The sequence below is a fragment of the Fundulus heteroclitus genome, chromosome 2 (assembly GCF_011125445.2).
Source record: "Fundulus heteroclitus isolate FHET01 chromosome 2, MU-UCD_Fhet_4.1, whole genome shotgun sequence".
In the NCBI taxonomy this organism is placed as follows: domain Eukaryota; kingdom Metazoa; phylum Chordata; class Actinopteri; order Cyprinodontiformes; family Fundulidae; genus Fundulus; species Fundulus heteroclitus.
Window position 1 is genome coordinate 36928853 of NC_046362.1, and position 21472 is coordinate 36950324.

The window sequence follows — 21472 nt, forward strand, 5'->3', positions numbered from 1 at the left end:
GGTGGAAAGAGAATCACATCATCTGCAAAATGCAAAGCTGAGTTACCCAAGCCAAACATCCTCCTCTCCGGGATTAAGCCTAGAGATGCTGTTCCATGAACGTGATCAGGGACAAAGGGCAGGCCTGGTGGAGTCCAGCTCACAATGCCCCAAAAATAACGTTACATAATCTCATGCTATACTTTACAGATGTTCCTTCTTCACTGATAAAACACTCACCCTGGGAAGCCGGATTCTTGAATTGGCTCCATCTGATGGATTTCTGATTAATAATCAGCGTATTAAAACTAAAATCAGGCGAGCACTGAGTACAGGAGGAAAGAAGCTACAGTAGAAGTAATTTATATTGTCCGGGTAGAAAGACAGATTGTCTGTTATGTGCCCTTTACCACACAGACTCTTTATAGAAGCTTTTAAACTAAAAATAAGACTATTTTAAAAGCAGGTTCTCCGTTTCTTCCTGCTTTGACTCAAACAGCTGAAATGCTGTGAGGATAAGAAACTGTAGGAAAACGCCTTTAGTGCCCAGCAGCGGTCCAGTGTTGCTCCCGAAATTAGCAAAGTCCGTAGAGAGAGAATCTCTTAAAAAACTTGCTAAAATATTTTGCCTTTGTTGCTCTGATTGTCGTTGCATCTGGTTTTAAAATACTACAGACGACCAAAATGGCTTCATTTTGGATTCTCCTAATAGTACCCAAAACAAAAAGGCATCCTTGCTTCTACCAAGATTCTGGTCAGTACCAGAACCTCAAGAAATTCTCATCATGCGTTGTTTCACAAAGACAGCAGAGTTGCCATAATGGGAGCACAACCCTCCCCATTGGGCTGGTGAGAGATGGTCAAGCTCTCCATCTTCAGTTGTGCAGAAGCTGGGATTTATCGCAGCGCTGCCAGGGCTTGTGTACATATACTACCATTATATACCCTCCTTTTACTAAGGTGTCATCTCTAGCTTATAGAAAGACTTCTATGCAACTCAAGTTTAGACAAAAGAATCTAAGAGTAAATATCATAAAACCAGGTTAGTTTTATTTGCAGCACTATAAACAGTTTTTTTCCTCTGTGCATGGTATGGGTTGACAAATTGGGCCTTGAAAGCTGAGGGCCAGCAGAGTCCCGTCTAATTACCAGTGTAGTCTGTTACCACATGTAATCGGATCTGTTTGGGACGACGGTATGTCCGTTCATTGTCCGGTAGAGCCGGGAGCGGCTGCAGATCACTGGAGCCCGTCTGAAGCCAAACACGGGGTAACGTTGCACTCGGCAGCCGGCCGAGCCGAGCCAGGCGTTGGAAGGTGGCCAGTAGCCGACCCACGGGCCGGTCCCGGCAATCTTTGGTTCTGTTCAGAGCAAGGGAAGCTAGTCTGCTGGTCAGGAGAGGGTGAGCGGCGCCAAACGGAGCCAGAGCAGAAACGGCCGTTTAGTTTCAGGGATGTTCATTTCCACTTGTTAAAGTTTTACTCTTTATACCGTTCCTCACTCTTGTTTGTTTGCTTTTTTATGAAGGATTTGATAAAAACTGTATTGTAGCAGTGGGCGGGGCCAGTGAACGCACATCTGTGAATAATTTTCTGTACCACTGTTTTGTCTTTTCCAAGGCCAATATTCCGCTGTAGTTTCCAGGATTTACAACTATAACAACCTGATAAATAGAAGGAATAAAGGTGGTTTGGATCAACCCATAGGTTTAGCTTTTACTCACTCTTCTTTAGATTTCTACTGGGCATGTTTTTAGTTTAAAAGCAGGACACTGCCTTTTGTTTTGAATTTCTTAACCATTTCTTAACCTTGTGAAGGTGTATATTCTCAGTTGATGAGACACTTCAGCCTTAGAGCCGCAACAGAGCTTTTTCATAAGAACTGTGGAGGATAGGAATGTAAAAGTAAGCTGACTGCGTTTGGTTCGTCTCAGACGTTGGAGCTCGGTTCTGGGAATTATGTCACACCTGATATTTGCTCCTTCTGATTGCAGGTCAGAAAACATGTGGTGTGAAACACCTTAAGCAACAAAAGATAAAAACAACACATTTCCGTCCATTTCATGGGGATCATGTTCACCACCCTGATCTCTCAGCTGCTGGAGTCTTCAGACTCTCTAAGTAGTGGTTCTGATGTCAGGAAGCGGTTTTCGCTCTGTTTTCATCTGAAAATATAATTCAGAAGGTCAAATATGATGAGACTAAACTAAAAATAAACAAAAGTACATCTTAGTTCAGTCAAAGTATAACTCCAAAGGAATCAGTCTGTTACTATGACACCTTTTTTACTTAAAATGTAACAATATCATTTTAAACTGACAGGTTTTATTGATTGAATGTGTTACTTAAGGTTTTTTTTGTTCATGTTTGATTTTTTTTTAAACAATTACATTATTTACATAATTACCTGTGATCATAACCAGCCGAGGTCAAATGTGTTAATTAATACATTAATACATGCAGGCAGCTAATTAGTAGAATATGGTAGCAAAACTGAGAATATTGTGGACCAACCACCATGTCTTAGATAAAACTCAGCTAATGAACAAAAAAGTAGGTCATTTTCATTTTCCCTGGTTCATCAAAAGTTGCTGGATTCGTCTCATCTGCTGTTCATCCATCAAGCTGCTGAGATTGAGAACAAAATCACAAACATTATAAAAAAAACAAAGTACTTCCAACGTTTAGACCAGTTCAGCCTTTAAAGGTGACCTTTTATGCTTCCTTTAAACATTTAGGACAGGTCTATGGCCTACACCAAACATGTTCATTACATTTTCCTTTGCACAGAATCATTCCTAGATAATGAGATTCCACCAGCCCAGTTTCACCTATTTTGAGCTCATTTAAAAAGTGCTGTTTTCATTTTATGCAAATAAGCTGTTGCTGGCTGCACCACATGCTCAGACTTTATACATGTGAAAATGGCTTCCAGCAGTTTCACAATGATACAGCCGTACGTCTCTGAGCCTGAGTCAGACCCCGGTGTGTGTACGCGCATGGATATTTGTTGCTCGCTCACGCTGTCTGTCTCTGTAGCGCTTGTTTCTTTTATAACGCAAATAAGCGACTTCATGGTCAAAAAGCCACGACTCACAAAATGTATAAGTAGGGCTGAACGATTATGGAAAATAATCTAATTGCGATTTTTTTTCTTAATATTGCGATTTAATGCGATTTTTTTTTCCCAGTTTAATTTATCATGTCTTTTTAAACATATACAAACAATAAATCAACTTGTTTCCTCGCTGTGCAAATTAGTTGCTAAAAGACCCACAGCATCTAAACTCGGAGCAGTAATGATTGCGTTCTGCCTAGGATATATTTCAACCAAAATTGCAATTTTGACTTTTCTCTGCATTAACCACAAGCAACAAAAATGGCGTCGAAATAAAGATGTTTGTAAACAAGGACTATTTTAAACAAGAGTTTTTAATGTTTCTATTAATCAGAATATTATTCAAGAGAACAGCTTTTAATTGATTTGGACATCAATCCTTGTTGAACATAAAGTGCAATCAACAAGCAAGTCTATGTATTCAACTGATTGACCTGTGCTTTATGCTATGCATGATTATATAAACTCTAAAACAAGTAATAAAATTAGATTATCTCACTGCTGCAACTGTCTTCCCTTCCATGTGGAGGCAAACCCACTTTAAACATTTTACCGACACCTAATGGACGTGTCTAATTGCCTGATTGTTACATAGCCAAAAATTGCAGATTCTGCGATTTGGAAATTGTGTTTTTTTAAATCGCGATTATATTGAAAATGCGATTAATTGTTCAGCCCTATGTATAAGCTGCTTCTGAAAAAAACAACAACAACAAAGAAACAGTCGCTAATAACAAGCAGACTTGGCATCACTGCTGGTCGTCCCAAACTATCTGCTATCAGTAGCGTTAGCTTGTGCTAAATGACAGATCTTATTCTTTTCAAACAGCAATGCAAATCACAACAGACAAATCATTAAGTAATTCCATCTCCATCATCTGGAGATTTCCGACGAACCGTAGGGACAGTTCCGACGAACTTCCCTTCAGTGGAAGTCTTTGGGTAAATCCTGCTGTGTGATGTCGGTAGTTTTCCAAACGGCCCTTCCTGGCCATCGTCCCTGGCTGGGAGATTACCAACAAAAATAAATCCTTGTTCTTTGTGACTGGGATGTTGTTCATTGCAGCCAACAACAAAACCTTTGCCGGTTCGATCCCCCGCTCCGACCGTCTCAGTCGTTGCGTCCTTGGGCAAGACGCTTAACCTGAATTTCCTGCTGGCGGTGGTCAGAGGGCGCGATGGCAGCCTCGCCTCTGTCAGTCTGCCCCAGGGCAGCTGTGGCTGCTAGCATAGCTCCCCACCGTGAATGTGTGCCTGAATGATTGTGGTGTAAAGCGCTTTGGGGTCGTTGGACTAGTAGTTAAAGCGCCATTTACCATTTCCACTGTGCAGCGCGTACACGGTAGATATGTTCCTCTGTGCAAAAGTGGCCATGCAGATTGTGATGCAATAATAGGGAGGTTTTTGAAACAGCTCATTTTCGGACGCCAACAAAACCTTTACTTATTGCCTGGATGTGGCTTTTTTTTTTGTAGTGGTTGGTGTCATGTACTGCGTTTGTGAACCCGGATTCAGCCACATACTGAGGTTTGTTAAAGAGTTTTATTGAAGGAATGATGGATAGTGGATGATAGAAACCAGAGGGCCAGGCAGGCGTGAGGCGAAGGAGGCGATGAGGGAGGCGACGTGAGACGAAGGACGGAGCTCGCTGGCTGCGTGATGAAGGTTGCAGGCAGAGAGACCAAAGTTGCAGGCAGAGCAACAACAATGTTCCAATGGGGAAGAGCTGGCTGAGGAGTCGTTAAGTATACTGCTTGACAGGTGGAAAGAGTCTGGGATGATTAACTGCGGCAGGTGGAGCTGATCAGTGATGGAGTGGAAAGCAGGGCTGTATAACAGTTGGACTGTTTCTCAAAGCAGTAGAGACTCAAAGGAAGTACAAAAACATGTAAAAAGTTCATTTTTCATAATAGGTCACCTTTGAAATCTTGAAAAACTTTTGTAACATGAGTTTTTTTTTTTTTTTTTTTTAATAAGCTTTATTAGAAAATGCTTTACAATACAGAAAGAAGTACAATTTCCTATGAACAATTGCCAGGGGTTTGTTTAAAATAAATAAATAAATAAAACTAACTGAATAAAGTAAACTAGCAATAAATAAGCAATAAGCATGTAAAGGGATTACATAAATACTTTAAATTTAGAGCATAAAGATAAGGTTTTAACAGCCTTTTTGTTATTGGAGGAGGACAATGTAGAAAAATAAGTTGTTGCTTCCTTTAAAAAAGAGATACATAAGGGTTTAGTCATAATAATTTTACATTTGTGAATATAAAATTTGGCCAACAGTAGCAAAAGATTACATAAGAAGAAATGGTCAGAAAGTTCCTTTTTATATTTTGTGATTCCCAATAAGACATCTTTAAAATAAAGTTCAAATTTATCATAAATATTGTCCAGAATGAAGCGACAAATTCCTTGCCAAAAACGCCTGGTGTGTTCACAAGACCAAAACAGGTGGAGTAAATGTTACAGAAAGTACAAGCGGTATCAATGTCCTTTTTATATTTAACCAAAAATGACTTTACTGGATAACAGCGGTGAATGATTTTAAAGGAAACCTATTTAACCTTATTTACTAGTAAATATTTATTGGGTTTGTAACATGAGTTTATTGGGGCGTAATCAGACACTTTATCCACCATATTTGTTTAGAAACTTGTCCTGCTGCAGAAGGCCGGGCGCGGGCGCTCCTCTTAACTTTTATTAACTATTTTAAGGAAATTGAAAAGAAAACAATCTTAGAAATTATGAGCCGACTAAAAACGTAGATGGGTTTATCAGTTTATCTTTGCAGCTGGAAGGTTTTGCCTCAGTTGTTCTGACTTTACTGTCTTGCAGCGTTTTAAGTTCAGTTTCTTTGTTTAGTTTATTCTTGTGTGTAAAGAAAAAAAAATGTGTTTGTTGAGAAGAGTTTAAATAAAATGTATTTTAAATTAAAAGTGCAGCTCAGGGTCACAAACAAACGGCTGTAGGCGTGAAGGGCCATTTGTTGGGCTTCTAAGTTAAAAAGCAAGTTTAATAAAACTTGTCCAAATCTTATTTAGAACTCAGATTTGGACCTTTTTGAGCAGGAGGCCTGAGAACTGCTGCTGAACACTAACAGCGCTCCAGCCTGTCTGGAGGTCTGGTTGTTCTGAGCCCAGACATATGCGCTGAGACGACCTCGTTTTGAGCTCCTCCAGGCTGAAACATTCGGTTCTGCTCGTCTCTGCATTACAGCAGTACTTACAAACCTAGCAGTGAGCTCTTCACTTTATCCATCAGACATTTTCCTTCCCATCTAGAGACTTTTAGACCTGAAAGCTTCCCTCCACCCGCCTGGAGGCCCCACTGACCCCAGCAGACCCGGTCCAGCGGCTGAAGGACCTGCTGCTCTGACGGTGGCCTGTGGAGGATAGAGACAAAGCGGAGGAGAGAGCAGAGCGCCTCTCTGGCTGCCTTCTTGTTTTTAAAAGGATTGAGATGTTATGTGGGATTCTCGGGCTTCCTATAGGCGAACCTCTGTTCTGGAACTTTGGACAAAGTTTCTGTTTGTTTTTCCGTTGGAAATGGCCGAAGATTACAGGAGTAATGTTGAGGAAAGTCAGCTGTGCCCTGTAGCTCTTTCTTTGCCTGCTTGTTTCTGTCCTTCTCCCTCTCTGGTTCACCTCTTCCCTTTTCTCAATTGGACTCTTGTACCACTCTTCCCCTCCCCCTTATCCTGCTCCCCTCTCTCCTACCCCCCCTCCTTCCCTTATCTTACAAAGTATCCCCTCAGGAAACTAAAACAAGGGTCACGTGAATATTAGATGAGGTCTGTGCCGTGCAGCCGGGCCCCAGAATTAGACAAATGATGAAGTTTGCAGTAAATCAAGGCAACTTCTCCTCATTTATCAAACCATTCAGTCAAGAGAGAGACTTGGGTGATTTGTTTCTCTCTTTTCATTGGTTTAAATCTTCCATTTTTTATTTCAGGGCTCGATAGCAGCTACAGTTAACTGTGTTTTATGTGTGCAGCAAAGCAGCCGCTGGAGTTTTATGATAAAGCTGCAGCTTGTTTTCAGTCGATCAGTGCGTCGCAGGGATGCTCGAGCTTTTGCAGAGACCCTGATCTCATTTGGCTCCTCTGATAAAAGCAATGCAATCTCCCTCATCTTAAAAGCTTCCCCCGATAAACCAAACGTCAGCAGCGCAGCCGTATCTTGATTGTTTGACTGCTGGCCGTGTCGGCGGCTGCTGCCAGCTGAAAGGAGCCAGTCACGCAAGAGGCTCGGCCTAAAGCAGAACCATGTGTGGGGCTGTAGTTAGCGGACGTTAATACCGAAGAAACGCTTCCTCCTCATTAAATGGCTTTGCTTTGCGATAAAACGTCTGGCAGACAGAGAAAACTACGTCATCATCTGGTCCGAGCTTTCTTCACACCTAAAACACGTCTGTGTGCAGCAGCAGAAGGAATGAGAACTGAAGCCAGAACAAACGTGGTGGAAGTTTTCTCGTTTGCTCCGAATTTATTGAAACATAAAAGTTACTCTTAGCCCGAATGAAAATTTCTGTCCTTTTGAAAACATGAACTCACTTCCTGTTTTGATTATATTTAGCCAATTGGATTGGAGCCATGTCTTATCTTTCTCTGCTCTTACTCCTGTTGGTATGATAGTTGCATCTGTCAGCTCTTATTACTGCATTAACAGACTCTAACTTACCTTAAAAGGTTATTTTCTTTTATCTTAAGCTTTCAAGGGATCATAGCAGTAATATTATTAAAAATAGTGTTTATTTTTGACTTTGGCCTCTCAGTGTTTGACAACCCCCTCATAAGTTTCTGCAGGAGGATTCATCTCACTTTGGTTGTGGGAGTCACTAAAACAGGAATCGGGTCAGCTGCTGGCAGCAGTCACCTGGTGATTGGCTGCTGTAATTCAAGGCTGCAACTGGATGCAAAAACCGAAACAAGAACAAACAATGCAACAGAAACGGCATCATTTCTATGTCATCGGCTGCTCGGATATAAGCAAATATCCATGCATCCATTTCTTCCCTAAAGCCTGACTGCTGTAAAAATGTCTGACACACATTACTAAAATGGGGCAAAAAATCATTATATATAATTTCTAAAACTGGGCTTGAAAACATTGCAAATTTCAGTCTGGTTTCATAACATTCATAACAAAAAGTGGCTAACAAACCCCGTAAAATATCCATCCATCAGGTTTATATATCTATTTAATCCCGTATAGGGTTATATTCAGAAGGTGGGGTACACCCACATACACACGAGACCTGAGATAGTCTCAACTCACCTTAATTTATAGAGCACTTTAAACTACAGCTCAGTAAATCTGACAACCATGTGCACAAACACTGTGACCTGATGGGTGCACATTGATAACAACTCATTGGAAATTTCTGATGCATAAATGAGATTCTGAGAGCTTTTCTTTCCTAATATGAATAGCTGTACTATATTGATCCAGCCAGAAATCTGGGTGTAGTGATGGACATAAAGTCGGCCTTCTATCACCTGAAGAACATTTCCAGGATTAAAGGACTAAAGGCTCAGCAGGATCGGGAAAAACTCATCCATAGGTTTATCAGCCTTAGTTGACTTAATCACTGCCACCGGTGTCTTCACAGGTCGAATAGACAGCTTCAGGTGATCCATCTGCCGCCCACATCCTCACTACAACTAAGAAAGTAGAGCCCTTCACGGTGGTTCTGAAGTCCTTACTCTGGATCTCTGTACTTCTGAGAATACACCTTAAAATACTTAAATTAGTTTAGGAATCACTGAACAACTTGGCACCAACAGACATCAAATATCTGTTGTCGTACCAACCTTCCAGACTACGTTGCTTTGATGCAACTTCTGTTGAAATCCTGCTTTTGTGGCTCAAATCGTCAGTGTGATGCCCTCTTAGGGTTAAACCGTGGTCTTGCATTGAATTTCAAGTTTGAAGTTTTTGTGACGTAATTTGGAGAAACTGACTTCAGTGGCTCTGCTACTGTGGGGTAAAAAAACAGCTCTGTCCTTAAAAAAAAATATCCGCTTTCTGCCTTCATAGCGAGCACTCTTGCACTTTTAAAACTCTCAAGCAACTTTTTTTCTTTAACAAAGCGACTGGCAACAATTCCACGACTTTTTTATTTCTTATTGGCGAGTTTACGTAAAAGCAGCAGTTGTTCTGCTGTTACTGTCCTGAGGCAGCAGCGAATCCTGCCGTGAGCCTCTTCCTTTTCCCTGAGCGTTGTCTCACAGGCAGACAGCTGCTGCCTCGTCCTGAAACCCGCCTGCAGTCGGAGCAGAGAGAGCAGAGAGGAGACCGACCACGCTCCGTTTACACACTGCAACTGAATCATGAGGAGCAAAGCTGACGGTGATCCCCACCTGGATTACAAAGCGGGAAATAAACATGATAATATATAACTGGAGTGATCCTGTCCTCCACTGCCTCAGCAGCACCGACTTTAGGCTGAATCAGCGCCTTTAGCCAGCAGCTCAAACTGGTAAGTTTCTGACCCGCTGGGCTCCACAAAGCCTCCATCAACCTCCGGTGATGAGGACGGTGAAAATCCTCCACCTCAAAAGACCGAAAAGTTGCGAAGCTACAGGGTCTCTCTGCTCACGCTCCATGATTCAGTATGGCTAATCAAGCTAGCTGCTGCTTTCCCCATCCTGAACACAGCTCCGCTTCTCTCCACTTTTGCCCACTTTTTCAAATTTGTCTGGGGGTGAGTTAGACTTTAAGCATTAACACAGTTGCATGTTTTCCCAACATCTTGCAGCCCTATTAATAAGGAAAGCCTGTTTGTATACTTTGCTTCATCTTTGAAAAACAGTCCAAACATCGTTCTCTCTGAGTGGCATCACCGGTCCGCATATTTACAGAGTTACTGTTTGGGGACACGATGCTTGGTGATGTCCACAGGTACGAGGCGGGGTGTCCAGTTTCATGGACGGGCCTGACAACCAGGAGCCAACCACCTGCAACACTCTCCTGTTTCAGGCAACAGCTGCTGTTGCTGTGTTTTCTCTGAGGCCGCCGTCATATTTGGCCCAGAGAGTAATGGCCGCCCTAATCCAGGCCAAGATCGCTCTCCATGCCTGATGGCTGTTTGCCGCACTAAGCTTCCAGGATCAGCATTCTAAGAGCTTGTTGCTGAATTATCAGGAACATGATCAATTCTCCTCATAATTTCCAATAATTTGCCTTTTTAAACTGTTACTTGATTAGATTTTGTAGGGTTTGAAGTTAAGGTTTTAAAAGAGTTCTAAAATGTTACCCTCATTGAATGATGCAAGAGAGCAAAGTAAGACATTTTTTGTTTTTATCAGACTTTTTCTGTAAAAAAACAAAAATACAGTAAAATAGTGAACCAGTTTACAGAACCACATGTACATTTTACATTATAAAACCGTGGGCTGCTTGTTATCTTTACATGTATATCTAACAGCTACTTTTTTTATATTTCTTGTGGCACTAGTGGCCCCCTCTCTGTCAGTCTGCTTTCAGTAAAAAGGACCAATAGTGCCACACAAAAAAAAAATCTAAAAAATTAAAAAATGTAAAGGTGAAATGGTTTTCTAATGTAAAATATACCGTTAGTTCTGTAAACTGTTTGACATTTTCAGGTGACTTGGTAACCTCGCCTACATTTTTACTGTATCTTTTACAGAAACATTCTGGTAACCACAGCTGCCACGTTTTTCAGTGACAGGGTGCTTGCGCAAGTCTTGAAAGTCTTAATAAGTATGGAATTTTGAAACACTGTTTTCCAAATCTTGAAAAGTCTTGAATTTTGTGTGAAAGTCTTAATAAAGTATGGGGGAAAAAATGTATGGTAGAATTTTACAGTATGCGCAAAGGCATTGTGAAATGAGAAATAGGAAGGTAGGCTTTAAAACTATAATTTTACTAACTGGTCACGTACTGTATTAGCCTAATGGAATCAAACACTTGTTTGATGTGAAATTCATGTACTTGTGATTTTCATGTTTTGAAACGTTTTCATCAGTAAAAGCATAATTTACTGTGAATAATGCATTTGTTCATTGAATACTAGCCTATAAAAATTAACATTTCTAATAGATAGTTTGTACAATCTCAACCAATGAAGTAGGCAGTAGGCACACAAGTATACAAGTACATAAAGTTAAGGTCTTGGGGAAAAAAAATATCAGTTTTAAAAAAGTCTGGAATTTTAATTTGGAAAAAGAGCAAGCATCCTGAGTGAAAACAAACCAAAAAATCACCAGCGTCAACGTCACTGTTGTCATCCATGGCCTCCCAGTAATCACCATTATGTCAATCAGGGAGCCGCGTTGCCGTCCATTCACCCATGTTCAGTCGTCCTCAGTGTTACTGCTGATGAAATACTCGGTGGCCGTTGGGCCGTGTTTTAAATGAGCGGACATTTTTGGGTCATCTGCGACAGTTTGACCTCAGACGTCGGCCATCTCTTCCTGCTAACACGAGTCTGAGCTGCTCTGGTGTTTCTCTAGCATTCAGAACGTTTCGTTTGCAGCAACATAAATAGTTACAATCAGACACGATGAGAAAGCACGTGTGTTTCTGTAACATCCATCCCTAATAACCACCAAAAGCACGAGCAGCTCTGTCTGCCTTCGTCTCCAGTTCTGCTTAAAGCAGCTTAGCAGATGTTGCTCTCCTCACTTCTATGGATTTCGTTGCATTAAAGGTTGATCACACTGTTATGTTCTCTGAATGTGATGTGTGCGTATGCCCAGCTGTGTGCTGCTTTCAAACGCTTGGCTCTGCAGCAAAGCGTTTGAACCGAATCCCTGGAAGTTTCCCAAGCCCTTCCAGGCGGGTTCTGCTAGAGGGGCATGCTGGCTTGATTAAGGTACCAACGTAGGTTCTAATTAGGTTTCTTTATGGCCAAGCCAGCCGCTGTCTGCTCCTACGAAACAACGCACTACGTTAGACGTTTTGCTTCATTCCTGATGTTTTTATAGATGATCTGCATTTCTCCTGCTCGTATTAAAAATAGCCTCGGAGTCTGTCTCGCTGTTTCCAGGCTGCAGGTTCTGCTGAGGTTCTATAAACTGCAGCAGCGTTTGCAGCCGCTTCACATTGTAACAGAAACTCCATGCAGGAGTGAAACTGGTGAAACTGGTGCCTTTAAAGTTCACGGTGTTTAACGGTGCACTGCAAAAAACGGACCTAAAAAAAAAGTAAAATGCTCTTAAAATTCGATTTATTTTTTTTTTGTCCTTGATTTGAGCAGGTAAGTTATATTATCTGCCAATGGAATGAGTATTTTGTCACCTAAAATAAGATACTTAGACATCCTGCAATTGACATGAGACGATGGAGATGAATTGTCCCTGTTTTAAGTGCAAAAATCTTATTCCATTGGCAAAGCATCTTATTTACCTGCTCAAATCATGGACAGGTACACTCATTTTAAGAACATTTTAGTTATTTTTAGTTCCGTTTTTGCAGTGTGTTTTACAGAGTAAAACAAATAAAGGCAAAATCATCACATAATCATGACATTTGAATTAGAGAGGCAAGCTTATGTAGATAGATGGCACTGCAGAAAGGCTTTTAATGTATCTTTATCAATAATTTATTATCTATTTCCCCTCATAAAGCTATTTTTAACATGTCCATATCTGAGCCGTGCAACTGAGGCTCCTCCATAATGAAGTTATGTGTGATATAGAGAGTTGTGAGATGCAGCAATCTAAGCCTTCTGCTTTCAAATTAAGTTTGGAAAGTGTTGCATAGCCTTAATTTGTGATTTATATTCTTGTTCTAACGTCATCTTTAAGGAATTTATTTGATGATCCCGATGAGTGGATTCACATCAAGTCTGGCCTGAACAAAAAGGATATAAAATGCTTTCTTAGGATCTGTTTGTAAGACTTTCATTTAATCATTATAAATGTTTTTTTTTTATATAATATAGATGAATGAGAATTTTAAAATACTATTATCAAATGTTTGTAAAAACCCAAAAATTTAATCTTTTTTGAGTTCTTGTTGACTCAATATTGGACTAACTTAATTCTTAGATTCTAATTTACGGCTTTTATATTTATTTTAAAGTGGCGCTCTACATGTAAACTGTGTCTGATTTTTGATGTTGTGTGTGGTACTGTTCCACTTTTTTGTCTCTTTATCCAAGACTGGAACATTTTATTTCACTCAGGGGTGAAAAAAATATTACCAAAGCAAATGTATATTTTGGTGAAGGCCTGAAAACATAAAGCATGATCTGGAGCACGTTACACGTTTGCAGGTTAATAACCAGAAATATTTTAGTTGTTTTTCATCTAAGCCACAGTTGTTGTTATTTTGGGAGGTTTTCTGTCGGCTCTGGACCCAACGATCTTCTACTCTTGCCATAATCGCTCTAAAATACAGAACAGTTTAAATCTCTTCTTCTTTTCATACCCGCTTGGTTGAAACAAACTCATAGATAGAAGAAAATAGGGCAGGGCGATATGGCCTAAAATCAATATCTCGATATATTGAGCGGCTCAACTGGATAACGATAAATGGACGATAACACGTTTCTTGTTTCAGGCTGGATGGGGTGGAGTCATGCGACTACAGACTGTCCACGTAGCACAGTGTCTTAGGGACAGGAGCATAGCTTAATATCAAAAGTAGTTTTTAATATCAAAAATAACAACATGGGCAAAATTACGTCAGTTATTGTCGTAAATTTCAGTTTTATCGCCCAGACCTAGAAGAAACCACGCCCTCTTTCATTTCCTGGGTTTTCTTTACTAGGACATAATAAAAATGAGGCCATATTCATGTAGAGAAAGCTCCTATCTTAGCCTAAAACTTCCTGCCAAGGAGTTTTAGATTCAGATTTTTCTGAGAGCGACTCTGAAGGAGCAAAATAAATGTTTGTCTCTGTGAGGAGGCGTGGTTGAGCCCGTTCCCAGGTGTGACGCTGTATTTTTAACAGCTGTGATTGGTTGATGAAGACTAATTCAATTTATTATTTTAAAAAACATTCACATTTTCTGTCTTTGCTAAATATAATAGTGAAGTTCCTGAGATTTTTCGTATGGAAAGAAAATGGGAAAGCAAGAAAAAGAGGTGAAAAAAAAGAAAGGAAGGGAAGGAAAAAAGGTGAAAAATTATTAAGTAGGAAAGAAGAAAGAAAAAGGGGAAAAGAAAAACAATTGATTGGTTGATGTTTTTGTAAAGGAGGGCCGGCGTAATAAGCCGTGGCTTCAGCCGGCGCCTTTTTGGTTACTTTTGCTTGGAAAAGTCCATGTTCAATGTTTTGCATGTCTGTAACTAAATCAATCAATAATCAGTCAATCAATAAATAAAAAATAAACTAATATTTCAGATTGTTTATTTTTTAGCCAGGGGACAACAACACTTGTGCTAAAATATGCTAAACAGCAATGAATCATTTCTTTTTACATTTTTCCTGCCACCTACACCTGACCTGTTAGGGACACGCTTTGGTCCGTAGATGCATTTTTCTCTCCAGAACAGAGAGAAGTTAACCTGACGCCGCCAGATAGATTTGCTCCGCATATCCATCTGGAAACCTTCCGTTGAAGTAATTTTGGGAAGGGGCGAAAATACTGGTTAGCTGATTGGCTTATATTGGTGATAGACGGGCCAAATGAACCAATCAGATTCGTCGTCGCTCTGTTACGAGCGACGACGAAAACACAACCACAAGCCAAGCTACTCTTGCTGCTGCAGGTAAAGGCTCGTTAGCTCAGCAAAGAAATACTCTGTAATTCCGATAAAACTTGCTCGATCGCCACGCTAACGCTAGTTTCATCGGCTGAAGCCGCCATGTTCTTTAGACTGAACTGTCACGCATCTCGTTGCGTCACACCTCAACCCGCCTCAAAGCCAACGCTGATTGGACGTTCGTTTGGTGAACGGCTCCAAATTTTCTTTAACGGAGAGTAGCCAGACTGATCTGCGAGTGAAACCTTGAAAGCTCGCGAGATCAGGATGGTCTCACGAGGCTAGAGAGAAGTTGCCTAACTTTGCATAATACTCCAGCGTTTCGCGTGTTTTTTTTAAACTGAAGCACATCCTGTGTTCCTCCGCAGACGAGTCTCCGCTGGACTCACACGCCCGCCCTGTGGAAGCTGTCGGAGGCATCCCGACGACCACAGGATCATCACCGTCAGCCTTACCACACTCACACCTTACTGCCTTTAGGAGCCCAGGCTTACCTGGTGCCCTGCTCTCCATTCCTGAACCAGCTCAGCCAGGGCACGGTGCAAATGGAAACTCTGGCTCTGTGACGCCAAGGCAGCCCTACGCTGAGGAGTCAAGCGTTCGGACTGCGGCACCTTTAAGCCCCGCTGGACTTGCTCAGGGGTTTGAGGCATCAGCTACGAGCTCCAACGAAGGGCGGGGGGTTAGGACTAATCCTGACAAACAGGAATATCCTTGGTCTCCATATTCAAAGCAGCTGCCCCGGTCGAATACGAACGTAAGTCCTTCCGCTGGGACCGAATCACCGCCTCGTCAGGCTCTTGATCGTGAAGAAGAGACGGACGGGACGTCAAAGCGAACGCGGTCCGTGACCGACGACTCTGAGGGCCAACAGGTTGGTTCAAGGCCGATGAGCTCCAGCGTCGTGCCGTTGGTGGAGGACCGACACGGAATCAATGCGCCACCCAACCTAGACGAGGTCCTGGCCCCGGGTTACCACGTGCCTTTCATCGCCCCACAGTCCTCGTTACTTTTATCTGAACCCAATGAGCTGCCTTCAGAGGACTTCTACCCCACCAACACCATGGATGTGGACTGGGGCTCCGGAGACTACCTGGAAACCATGTCCTTCTTCAACACGGACAAAGACCATTATTCTCTGGCCACTAAGGTGCTCTCCGACCCGTTTGACATGCAGGACGACACGGAAATCTACGACACTTCCTTTCCTCCCAGAGTGGGCATATGGCCTTCGTCCATGCACCCTGGCTATGCCTCGCCTTCCTCCAGCCTCACGACAGCATATCTCCCCACAGCTCCACCTCCGTCCGTCCACCCGTCCCCGCTTTCCTCCCTGACGCAGACCGCCACACCCAGCACCGACGCAGCCGACGTAGACTGGGGCGACGCCTTCACAATCCGACCGACAGATGTCCTCCTGCCCGACATGAACAGCTTGGAGTATTACACCAGTCAGCTGACGAAGGGCGGCGGCATCTCAGAGACCGGAGCAGAGTACGGGGAGAACGTCACTGAGGTGTCCGTCAACGCCACCGTGGCCACGCCCACCGCTGACTTCGCCACGGATGCTGATCTGACGGAGGAGCTGTCGGGCGCTGGGCCTCGTTATGAATCTCCTACAGCAGTGACCACAGAGGAGACTCCTGAGCTCAGCAACTCTTCTGAGCCTTTTCTGGATCCCTCCGTCGTCCCGTCCTACATCTTGGATCCCTCCTCTTCCTCCTCCTCCTCCGTGTGGGGCGGCCCGGTTTCCACCACTGGCTGGTCCACACATGCGTTCTCCGTAGACACGGACACCGCGTCAGCAGAGGGTTTGCAGCCAAGTGCGACGCCTTTGCTGCCGGAGGATTTCTTGTCTTCCTCTCTAACGGACGTCCATTGGTTTGTCACAGAAAGCTTTGATGACGGTCCCATCACTCCGGTCATGACCACAGCTACAGCCTTCTCCCCGCTTCCTGCTGAAGCTGCTGAAAACCACACAGCTCTTCCAACCCAACCAATCACCCAAGACCTTTTCACATCGGAGCAAACCGCCAACATGACTACAGTTTCACCCGCGTCCTGGTCCCACAACGCCACCTCGGCTCCTCCGGTTACGCTCGGTGATCAGAGCGTGACCGAAGGTGGCGCTGGCAACCGATCCACGGTGACCCCAGAACCAACAAGCAGTCCAGTTATCCCAGTTTCTGCCGCAACCCCGGGTCCGCCTGCCACAAACACTCCTGATGGCGCTACGACTGGGACTCCTGCTGCTGCTGAAACCTCGACCAGCGTCGGCATCACGGCTGCTACCAGCAGGGAGACCACAGCTGCACCGACGACATCCAGGCAGTTCCTCTGCAACGCTGACCGCGCCGCCTACCTAACACAGACCGGTAAGTCAGCGCTCTGGTTTTTACCCCGGCCGTTGTAAAGTCTCAATAAACGTGGTCCATACGGGAGAGATTACAATGACAACTTCCTGCTTGCTGTGCAAGGTTTTCCTTCTGGGGTGACTGTCGGTTTTGCCAAATCTCAAGTCAGAGACGTTCTGAAAGTGGAATTCAACAAGTCGGTGGAGCTACAGGTAACTTTGATTCATTCTGCATTAAGTCTGCCTCTGACTTGCCCAAAAAAAAAGTAAAGGGTGCTTCTAAACCAGACAGGGATGCTGTAGCAGGACTTTAAACCCTCCAAAGTGGCTGAATTAAATCCAGTTATTGCAAAGGCTTGATGGCGACTGTTTGCTCAAAGGGTGGCATAACCAGTACCAGAGTTACACTGCAAAAACAGAATTAAAAACAAGTTAAATTTTCTTAAAATAAGTGTATTTGTCCTTGATCTGAGCAGGTAAATAAGACTATTTGCCAATGGCATAAGATTTTTCCTCTTAAAATAGGAACAATTCATCTCCATCATCTTATTTCAAGTGCTGGATGTCTGATTATCTTATTTTAGGGGTAAAGATACTCATTCCATTGGCAGATAATCTTATTTACTGGCTCAAATCGAGGACAAATAGACTAACTTTAAGAACATTTCACTTGTTTTTAGATCCGTTTTTGCAGTGTACTGTTAACTTTTTTGTATCCTTAAAAGATGAAATCATAATTAGAAATCTGCTTTTTTGTTTACTAAGGTTCACTCAGGTTCTTTCCACAGCTCTAAGTGATTTTTTTTTTTTTACATTTATTGTATAGGTTGTCAGCCCTCCACCACAGTTCGTGTTCCGGGCGGTGTCGGGTCCAGTCGTGTACACGGCCGTATCCGTCATCAACGCTCTGCGAAGGTCCGGCCGACGCTTCCTGCACGTTTCCCCCAACTCGACGACGCCAGACCAGAAATATCAAGTCCACACAGGTCCGTTTCCATCTCCTTAAATCTGCTGTTGATGCTGCTGAATGCAGTCGTTGTAGATGCTTTTCTGAGCCTCTCCATAACGCCTCTGTGTGCAGTGCTGCAGTTCGTCCCCGGCCACATTGACGTGCGACACTGCAGCTTCTTTGAGAGCATTGAGAAAGGTTTGATTATGGCGTTTGCAGAAGTGCGCCGCCGGTCCAAGGAGTCGACCAACTTCACCGTCCATGTGAGTGATTGTTCAGGATACCTTCTGTAAAGCAGAAAATGTAGCTGTCACAAGACATTTATGCATAATTTCTTTGCAAAGTAAAGGGATCATGGAGGTACAGCAGCAAGTGCTAAAGCTTCAGTCAGGGAAACACATCAAACCCAACTTACTACCAGGTCGAAGTTTGAAAGGCAGTAAAATCAACTAGTTTCTTTGTTCAGTGACAAATATTAGCAGTCCATTTTGTGCTAAAATGGAACTAAATGTAAGTAACATTTTCTTGAAATTTGTGTATTTGTCCTTGATTTGAGCAGATAAATTAGATGATCTGCCAATGGATAAGATAATTAGACATATACACTTGGAATAAGATGATTGAGATGAATTGTTTCTAATTTAAGTGCAAAAATCTTATTCCATTGGCGGGTTATCTTGTGTACCTGCTCAAATCAAAAGATTTTACTATTAGCATGATCTTTAATGTAGGGAAGTGTGTATAGTGCGATGAGTGTGACAGGTTTCAACAAACTGTTTAGGTGGTGGATCAGCCAATCAGCTCTCTCTGTTTCCACCATCTTCCTGCTTCAGACACTCTTAACTAAAAGTCCTCCTTGCTACTCCTCACATTTTTTTCCACTTTAGGATCTCTTAAGGCCTGAGATGCTTTGTGAATAAATTTTATCTTACAGAGGTAAAATTTTAAGAAAAATCTTAGAATTCAGGAAATTCTAAGAGTTTTCTTAAATTGACGTCACTAAGAGTGACTTTTAGTCTGAGGAATCTTGGTGAATATGGGCAGAGAAACTCATCACCACAGATAAATCCCAGAGAAAACATGCAGAAAGCTGCTCAGCAATTTAGAGCCAATAAAGATTACCTGATGGATTATGGAGAAAGGACTAAATAGGAACTAAATTTCCACCTAGCATTCTTTATTAAAATCCAATTGGAAACAAGTAAACATTGTTTTGTAGTTTGTACAAACTTCAGTAGTTAAAGGAAGATAATTGCAAATCTGCGAGACGTATGAATAATTTTGAGCTCTACTGTAAAAGGCAGCTCAGGGTTTTTGTATATTTTTCCAACTTCAGGCTGAAAAATGTCAACTAGTTTGTAAAAATGTAATGCGTATTTAAACCACATCCTTCGACCAGCGGTGCAGCAGTGATGGGTCACAACCATTTTCTGTGTAAACGTCCAGGCCCAGTTCTGCTGGTTTTAAACCGTCTGTTTGGACGGATGCATTTGGATTAATTGGTACTTACGAAGGTGGCATTAGTATTTCAAGCAACTTCTGTAAATGACATTTCTGGCTCATTTATGTCATTTCATAGAATCATTCGTTATGCTAACGAAGCAATAGGGACTAAGATGGAGATGTGTTATATTTGTCAGAGGTTTCAGACGCAGTAATATTGATTTAAAGCTGCTTTATACAGACCCCTTTTCTGTCTTAAAGGCATATTTTCAGTGCTTCTCCTGGATATTTCAATTATTGCGTTAGTTCTTAATTGTGCTGGTTGTATATTGGCCAAAGTGGACTCTCTTCTTGTCTGTCCATACATAACATTTTACTCTATACTCTCATTCAGACTATAGGTATAAAAAGTTAATTTAACACATTGTTTATTTTTAGTTTCTTTTGTTGAAATGCTGAGCTAATTGACTATTGTTGTTTTTTGTAATCCTATTAAAAGTAAGTTAGTAGACTTTATTTGTATAGCACCTTTCACGGGATAAAAACCACAAAGTGCTTCACAATAACAACAACCATAAAACAGCACAAAATAAAAATATTAAAAGTTGAAACAGCGTAAATGCAACATCATAACATAAAACTAGTTAAAAGCCAGTTGGAACAAATGAGTCAAGACAGCGTAAAGAAAAAAGGCGATGCCTTCCACATTCTGGGAGCCACAGCTTTAAAATTCAATTCGACGCCTACAGAACTAGTACAGGACTGATTTAAAGGCCTTTTGCAGGTGTTTGGAGTTAATTAGCTGATTAGAGTGGCACCAGGTGTCTTCAATATTGGACCTTTTCATAATATTAAAATTTTCTGATACTGAATTTGGGCTTTTCAGAACTCTTGCAGCAGCATTTTGGATCAGCTGAAGGCTTTATACGTTAGAAGGAGAATTTTAAATTCTATTCTTGATTTAACAGAAAGCCAATGAAGGGAAGCTAAAATTGGAGAAATATGATCCCTCTTGTTGATTTTCATCAGAACTCTTGCTGCAGCATTTTGGATCAGCTGAAGACTTTGAACTGCATTTTGTGGACTTCCTGATAGTAAAGAATTACAGTAGTCCAGCCTTGAAGTAACAAATTCATGGACCAGTTTTTCAGCCTCACTGCTGGACATAATATCTCAAAAAAAAAAAATTCGAATTAAAAGATCGATCACCTCTGGTCTTGAAATTAGTTCCTGGAACCATTAACAGCTTTTGGCTGGAGGATCTCGAGCTACAGGAAGGGGAAGCTGGAGCTTGGCCAGTAAAGTAAAGTAAAGGCTAAAAATGTAAAATGAACTCTAAAATGTACTGGGAGCATGTGTAAAGAGATTAAAACTGGGGTAATGTCTTTTCCTTGTGTTGGTTAAAAGTCTTGCAGCAGCATTCTGCACTAATTGTAAATGGCCAAGATCTTTCTTATTAAAACATATAAAAGGCTGTAACAATAGTCAATATTAGATGAAATAAAAGCAGGAATAATCTCTAATTCAGTCTTTGACACCAAAATTCAAAGCTTAGAAATATTTCTTAGCTGATAGAAGCAGTTTTTGATTAAACTGCGAGAAAGACACTAGTGACAAAAATGATGCCAAGGTTTCTGAGGCTTGGTTTGACAGACGAGGCCAAAACACCCAGACATTTCTTAATCTCTGTTATTTGGTTCTCAGGGGCACACATTTTATCAGAGTTTACCTGCAAGTAGTTTTCACTGAGCCACTGTTTCATACCATTAACACAGTTTATCAAGCAGAAAACTTAAAATATTCTGTAGACTTAAAAGAACAATAGAGCTGAATGTCATCGGCATAGAAGTGATGAAATACATCAGGGAACTGCCTGATTATCTGGGCAAGACGGAATTTTATAAAAGAAGAAGAACAAATAGCACAAATTTCTAGCTATGCATCTCC

At 41.8% G+C, this 21472-nt stretch overlaps 1 protein-coding gene across 1 annotated transcript in view; it reads left to right on the top strand.

Moving 5' to 3' along the window:
* si:ch211-1e14.1 (UPF0606 protein KIAA1549) overlaps positions 1-21472 on the top strand; it is a 61246-nt gene that overhangs the window by 5258 nt on the left and 34516 nt on the right. The window contains exons 3-6 of the mRNA XM_036126659.1: positions 15149-17155; positions 17258-17346; positions 17960-18119; positions 18215-18345. Of these exons, the coding sequence (XP_035982552.1) occupies positions 15149-17155; positions 17258-17346; positions 17960-18119; positions 18215-18345 (2387 nt within the window). The remainder of the gene's footprint in view (positions 1-15148; positions 17156-17257; positions 17347-17959; positions 18120-18214; positions 18346-21472) is intronic.